We start from the raw sequence: 7,654 nt of genomic DNA on the forward strand, positions 1-7,654 counted from the left end.
TTGTGACAGTTCAATTGTGGAACACAGATTCCCCCTACAATTTCTGTTTTCACTGCCAAATTGTATGCCATCTCTCTTGCCCTAAATCATATTGAAATAATGCAATATCATTCCATGATAGTCACCACCATCTTTTCATCAATATCGAAAACAAACTGGCCCATCTTTCTCTCTTATCTGTCTCCGTCCAATTCTTTTGGATACCAGGTCTTGTTGGTATTTGTGGGAATGAGCTGGCTGAAAGAGCAGCAAAGTCTGTTTGTTCTGGATCTATTACCCCAGTACCAATTCCATACATGGACTATGGTCCAGTTATCAAATCCAGACTGTACACCAGATGGCAGGCAATCTGGAATGAGCAACACAATAACAAGCTTTTTCAAATCAAACCTTCTCTAGGTCTTTGGCCCTCTTGTAAGGATTGAAGAGAGGAGGTTGTTTTGGCATTGGTCACAGTTTAACCCACCACTTCCTTTTATCTGGAACTGCTGCACTAATGTGTGGTCTATGTGGCACTCAGATCACAACCATCCACATTTTATTATTATACTGTCGTTACAACCTGGAACGACGACACCATTTTAAAGATATTTGTAAGGCAGGTTGCCCATAACTTTGGCTCATGTTATAGGTGATACTGCCTATCTCACTCATGTTTTTACATTTCTAAGAGCCAATGGTCTTTTATACTTAATTTAAGGTTTTTTATCGGACTATATAGTGTTTTAGCATGATTTCTTTTACATGTTTTAATACGATTTCTTTTACACATTTCAATTTTTATTTTGACTTGAACCCAGGACTAGAAAGGCCGACTTCAGGTGACTGAGTACAAAATAAATCTTTATGCTTCAGTCTTCCTGGCAAGTCTTAATTTTACACATTTTAGTTTTTTTTTTTCTTTTGAACTAAACCCAGGACTAGAAAGACCAACTTCAGGTGACTGTCAGCAAGGGTGTACTTCGTGCTTCAGTCTTCCTGGCAGTTCATAATTTTACATATTTTACTTTTTACCTCAGCTGCCCTATACGTATACTGTACCACATCTTGTCTGGCACAAATAGCCTTGTAGCTTTGTTCCAAAAAACGTTGAATACCTACCTAACTACCTTAACATTGTGGTGTAGTGACAATGTTACTTGACAGAGTTTCTTATATAAAATAACTTCAACCAATACCTTATATACAAGTTTATGGATAGTTTTATGTTAGAAGTTCTGTTTAATGTGTACTGAAATAAAAAAGTGGAGTAAATAACTTTTAACATTCCTGATAAATTCAGTTATCTGAAACTGTTAATAAAGTATTAATCACCACAGAAGATGATCATTGGTTTTGTCATTTGATCTAATTAAATGTTTAAGAATGCTGTTTTTAGGTACATTGTTAGTTATTAATGTTAATCTAATATCAGAACAGGTACTAATATTTAGTGTTGTATTATACAACAGGGCTGATAGTGGATATTTGTACATCACTATAATTTACAACATCAGTGTATCTCTGGCTCTGTATGGACTAGTGTTATTTTACTTTGCTACCAAGGAGCTTTTATCTCCCTATAAACCAGTATGGAAATTTTGCACAGTTAAATCAGTGATATTTCTTTCATTTTGGCAAGGTAAGAAATTATATTATACTGTGATTGTGTTATTAACATATAATTACAAAGCTTCCAATCAGTAGTTACATTATAAAACGGGTATTATATTGTGATTGTGTTATTAACATATAATTACAAAGCTTCCAATCAGTAGTTACATTATAAAACAGGTATTATACTGTGATTGTGTTATTAACATATAATTACAAAACATTCAATCGGTAGTTACATTACAAAACAGGTATTATACTGTGATTGTGCCATTAACATATAATTACAAAACATTCAATCGGTAGTTACATTACAAAACAGGTATTATACTGTGATTGTGCCATTAACATATAATTACAAAACATTCAATCGGTAGTTACATTAAAAAACAGGTATTATATTGTGATTGTGTTATTAACATATAATTACAAAACATTCAATCGGTAGTTACATTACAAAATAGGTATTATATTGTGATTGTGCCATTAACATATAATTACAAAACATTCAATCGGTAGTTACATTAAAAAACAGGTATTATACTGTGATTGTGTTATTAACATATAATTACAAAACATTCAATCGGTAGTTACATTACAAAATAGGTATTATAGTGTGATTGTGTTATTAACATATAATTACAAAACATTCAATCGGTAGTTACATTACAAAACAGGTATTATACTGTGATTGTGTTATTAACATATAATTACAAAACATTCAATCGGTAGTTACATTATAAAATAGGTATTATACTGTGATTGTCTTATTAACATATAATTACAAAACATTCAATCGGTAGTTACATTACAAAATAGGTATTATACTGTGATTGTGTTATTAACATATAATGGTACCTTCAGCTCTATTTCCTTCTCTTATTTAATTTAGGTGTAATTTTGGCAATACTGGAGAAAGCTGGGGTGATTTCCCCTATCTATTCAAACCAGGGGATATCCATGGCTAGTGTTGGAACTGTGTCTGCTGGCTACCAAAACTTTCTTATTTGTATTGAGATGTTTTTTGCCTCACTAGCGCTACGATACGCCTTCCCATATCAAGTATATATGCAGAACTACCACCGGGAGTCTCAGGGTCGTTCTGTTACTATGCAGAGTATCTCCAGCAGCTTGAAAGTAAGTATTTTTGACACATTGTGTTAGAATAAGAGATCTTCAATGTTTTATTTTAATGGTGGATGCTTGTTGAATCTTGTAGGAGACCATGAACCCAAAAGACATAATGAATGATGCTATCCACAATTTCCACCCACAATACCAACAGTACACCCAGTATACTGCTCCACCTCCTGCTCTGGGTCATCGTGGGGTCGTGCAAGGAATGAGGATTGCCAGTATGGAGGATGAGAACATGGACAAAGGGTCTCGTGGCCCTCACCAACCACCTGTCATCCCTGGACGTCAGGTCCCTCTGACAAACCAGGGCTACACTGAGAAAACAACGCTGTTAAGCTCGGATGATGAATTTCAGTAACTTTTAACTTGGTAGGAAATGGTGGTACTTTTACATTGATACTCGAGAGCTTGTGGCAGAAACTGCTTTAAATCACGTGGTTTCAGTTTTTATATTATTTCATTTCGATCTTATGAGAGTGTTTAATTTTTTTGTTGTAGCTAGTCAGCCTGTAAATGTTCATGACAGAATTGAAAAATAAGATAGTGTTTAATCTACCAACTGTACTTACAATATGTTGTCTTTTATTTTTCACTGTAATTTAATGATTCACTGTGTAAATTGCTCCAAATTGTAGAAGTGATAAGAAAAAAGTCTTTATTAAAAATGTGAGAAAATAAATAAATAAATAAAAATGTTTTTTGTGAAGAACTTTCAGTGTTGTTCAAATCAAGAATAGTTTAAATAGTACATCAAAGTCATGTGGAACATCAACAGTAAGGCTGAAAGGACATTACACTGATGAATTAATATTAGATTAAGTTTTTATACATGGAAAGCATGTAAAGCCACTTTTTAACAATGGTTTCTCATGTCACAAATGGGGAAGGATGGTGGGACACTTCTCCATCATGATTTAATCGTCCATTATAAGCCTGGAATCGTTGTCTTGCTCATAAACGCAACAGTTTTGCGTCCTTTCAGCCATGCTGCCTCCCTCCAGATCAGTCAGTTTTATATCAGGTGATCATGGTTAAACCAATAACAGTAAAGTTATAAAAATGTGTGAAGTATATCCTAATAAACATAAACCTGGTTTTATTAACATGTTAGTAAAATTATCCAGTCAACAATATTCAACAAACTTTGTGAATTTCACTTACTAATGTTGAGTTATAATTGGTTTCAAATTTAACTGTAGAGAATCACAGTAAAACTGTCCTCATGTAGTTTTTTGAGGGAGAGGATAAATTCTAAGGATTAGAAATTTTTTTGTAATAAGCATTTAGACAGACTTCATTAGTCCCTGCCATATTATAGTTTAACACAGCTAACTTGTACTACTTGTTAGTTATAAATCATGTTGGCCTTAATATCAACAAACTACCCATCAACTTTAAGGAATGTTATCTCTTACTTTTGGTCTGTCCACATAATGTTTTTCAAGGAGAAGGAACTTAAGATATTAACAGGGTGTGTTTTAATACATCAGTGGGTACTGTTCTAACATGGTGTGTTTTAATACGTCAGTGGGTACTGTTCTAACAGGGTGTGTTTTAATACGTCAGTGGGTACTGTTCTAACAGGGTGTGTTTTAATACGTCAGTGGGTACTGTTCTAACAGGGTGTGTTTTAATACGTCAGTGGGTACTGTTCTAACATGGTAATCTAATATAGCTTATTATTTTCAAATTGTGACAGCCACTAATTTGGAATTTAGTTTTGAAAAGTTGTGATAAAATCTTTAAAATGTTATGCTGCTGTCAATGTAACTTAGAGGCTTAGCTGCATCTTCCATGTCATACTAAAGTGGTCCCTTAAATATGAAGAAATCTAATTGGGTTTCTTTTTTTAACAAGTTAGCAGTACATGAAATTTCTTCTCCTTGGACTTTGATTGAGTTTGTTCTCTTAATTTATTTGTTAAAAATAATATGAAATACAGTCAGCATAGTAGTAAGAAATTAGTTTATACGTTTTGTATTGTACAGGATATTTTCCCGTATACACAGCTGTTCTTGTATTCAAGAGATTTACTAATGTTAGTGTGACTAATGTAGAAATAAACTTGTTTGTACAGTTTTACTGCTAATTATTAAGTACTAAGTATACAGTATGTAACACTGGTAAGAAACTGTCCTTTGCTGGTTCTCCTACTTATAAATGAAGCTTTGGTTTTAGACACTTCACAAAGTCATTGAGTCACTAGTCGTCACAAAATTCTGGGAATGATATTACAAGCTTTCTATCTACCTGACATCTAAATTAAAACACTGGAAACAGAACTTATAAGAATACATTCAAGTGTCTTCTCTGTTCGAAATGTAGCCTGGCATTTTAACTTCACAAACTATGTGGTGAAAGTGAAGGGAAAACTAAGAAAATACATTTACACACATCTTGGAGAAGCCTTAACTAACCAGCATAGAATAACGTGTTTGTTCCCCATAGAACAGTTGAATAGAAACAGTTTGTAAGTTGATAAACTCTCAATGTGTATTATTACAGTCAACATTCACAAGACTCCTCTTACAATTATTTACTCACTTCCTAAATAAAAGGTCCAAACTGACCACACTCAATGTATTTATGGTATCATTAGCTACTGTGTTTTAGTTCTTTGCAATGTTTTCTAATTTGTGTTTGTGTAGAGTTTTATGTTGAAGATGGTGGCTTCCTTTGGTAGGTACATGAAAGATATAACTGACACATTGTAAGTTGCAACTAGACTATTATGTACTGTTGAGAAACTATGTAATTATGCTGTATATAGATTTTCAGGTAGATGATTCTTCAGACAATACTTTGTATTTATCATTTAGTTTAAGACGATTTTACACAAATATTTTATTGTACCATCTTTCAGCACCAATTTCACTGTTTGACAATTACAAATTTAATGTTGTTATACTGTTATGTAAACAAAAATATTACCTGTAATGTAGAGATTTGGTTCATTCTCTTAATTATTGTCATAGTGCTACCACAGGATTCAAACTTGTTTCCACCCTCACTGTGAAAGGAATGAAATTTGTTGAACTTCTTATTGCAAATATATAAATATGACTAGCAAGTCAAATAGCAACTATTATTCTGTGACTTGTGTTGAAATGGTGAATGGTTAACCTATATATCTGTATCGTTACATGTATATTTTAATGTGTCATTGCTAGATTGTGTGACTATTATTTGTTGCCAGATGTTATTTAGTATTATTTATAATACTTACTGTGTACTTTGAAACAATTCCTTTTATCATTTTGGGTATTTGTAATTAGCATGTCCATTTTAAGAACAATTGTGGTTGTAGCCATATCTCAGATTTTGTTACAGTCTTATCTAATATTATCTTCATTTGACATAAGGTGTACAGTCTGAGAAACTGTTACAGTACACACATTATGTACATACTATGTAAATTCAAATGTAATGGCATGATAAGCAATAAAAATGTTGTGAGTGATAAACTGTGTGTGGAAATATTATGATATAAGAGTATGACACAACCTTTCTCACAGAGCCTTCCTTCTCTAGATAATGGTCAATTTCAAGTTTTATCAGAAGGTGGGATATTCATTGTAATATTGTTCATAAACTAAGCATTGCTTGACATTTGACTTACCCATGATAAACTGTGCCATACAATGCCAAAATTAAAAAACAAAAAAGCTAACATAATACTTATCTACAACAAACTATACCCCAGTGAACCAAAACTTAGTAATAAAATATAAACTAGTTACTGGCATTAGGCCTATCCATGAAAAACTAAAATTCAGTGAACCAAAACTTAATAATGTAAACTAGTAACTGATGCTAGGCCTATCCATGACAAACTATACCATAGTAGAAAAAAAACCCTAAAGTAAATATTAGGCCTATCTATGACAAGCCATACAAGAATAAGAAAAGAACCTTCAAAGTTAAAAACTATAAACTGTATCATGTGAACTATACCATAATAAATTAACCTTAGTAGTAACACATTAGCTAACACTGTGCCTATCACTAACAATTTACACCAGTTGTTATCTCTCTGTAAGACAAGTTAAGATGGTAGTTATCCAGAATACCTTTATACCCATTTAGAGTAATGCATACAATAAATATCGTTTTGTAAATTATGATAACTAGAACACTGTCAGAGCACAGGATAAGAAAGAATGGTTATCAGTGTTATGAGTAATTAGATATGATGTTCCAATATTTAGTTAGGTACTAAGTAAATAAGGGTTACTTTTAACATGCTTTTGAATGATTTGGCATGAAATTCCAATTTACATAGGAAAGTACTAAGTAAACAGGCCTATATGGAATTGAGAATGACAGTTTAACAAGTTTTTTGCTCACATCAACAATAAGTGTTTGTTTTCCAATTGTTCTAAAGTTTAGAGAATAACCTCCCAGTGGGTCTGATGTGTGGCTCTTCTCCCATGCACAGTGTTCACGCTCCTGTTGTACAGTAGTTAATGCATACAAACTTCAGTAAAGCAACAAAAAGAAATGTTAAAACAATAATGAAACAAAGGTTGAACTGTGATTGCTATGAAATGCACCACCAACTCGACAAGATGTGAGATAGTCTCTCTCAGTGAAGTGAATCACACTAGTCACTTAGTGTATTAAAAGCTTAAACTCTACATCAGTAATTGCCTATAGCAATGGTTACTGAAGGAACCAGTTGTGGTTAAGCTTATTAAATGACATATTACTGTTAAAAATATTTTTGTATGATTCTGTCTAAAGTGAAGTAGATAAACCAGTGGTACTTAGCTAGGATGTTTCATGAGGAGGGCAACAAAACTGATTGTATGAGTCTAAACATTTCTATTATCCACCACTTCTTACATCTAAAATATTCTTCATTTCAGAAGAAAACTTTATAAATAAATTACCGTTCAAGTGTAAAGCTCTGATGTGTTTTATT

The 7,654-nt window shown here is 32.7% G+C and overlaps 1 protein-coding gene across 4 annotated transcripts in view; it reads left to right on the plus strand.

Moving 5' to 3' along the window:
* The window catches only part of LOC143239519 (transmembrane protein 184B-like), a 28,454-nt gene extending 22,260 nt beyond the window's left edge, over positions 1–6,194 (plus strand). For all 4 annotated transcript variants that reach the window (XM_076480671.1, XM_076480669.1, XM_076480672.1 and 1 more), the window contains 3 exons: positions 1,452–1,621; positions 2,486–2,730; positions 2,813–6,194. In XM_076480671.1, the coding sequence (XP_076336786.1) occupies positions 1,452–1,621; positions 2,486–2,730; positions 2,813–3,088 (691 nt within the window). In that variant the 3' untranslated portion in view covers positions 3,089–6,194. The remainder of the gene's footprint in view (positions 1–1,451; positions 1,622–2,485; positions 2,731–2,812) is intronic.
* Positions 6,195–7,654: the final 1,460 nt, after the last annotated feature.

This window comes from Tachypleus tridentatus, chromosome 13 (genome assembly GCF_004210375.1).
Source record: "Tachypleus tridentatus isolate NWPU-2018 chromosome 13, ASM421037v1, whole genome shotgun sequence".
Lineage (NCBI taxonomy): Eukaryota > Metazoa > Arthropoda > Merostomata > Xiphosura > Limulidae > Tachypleus > Tachypleus tridentatus.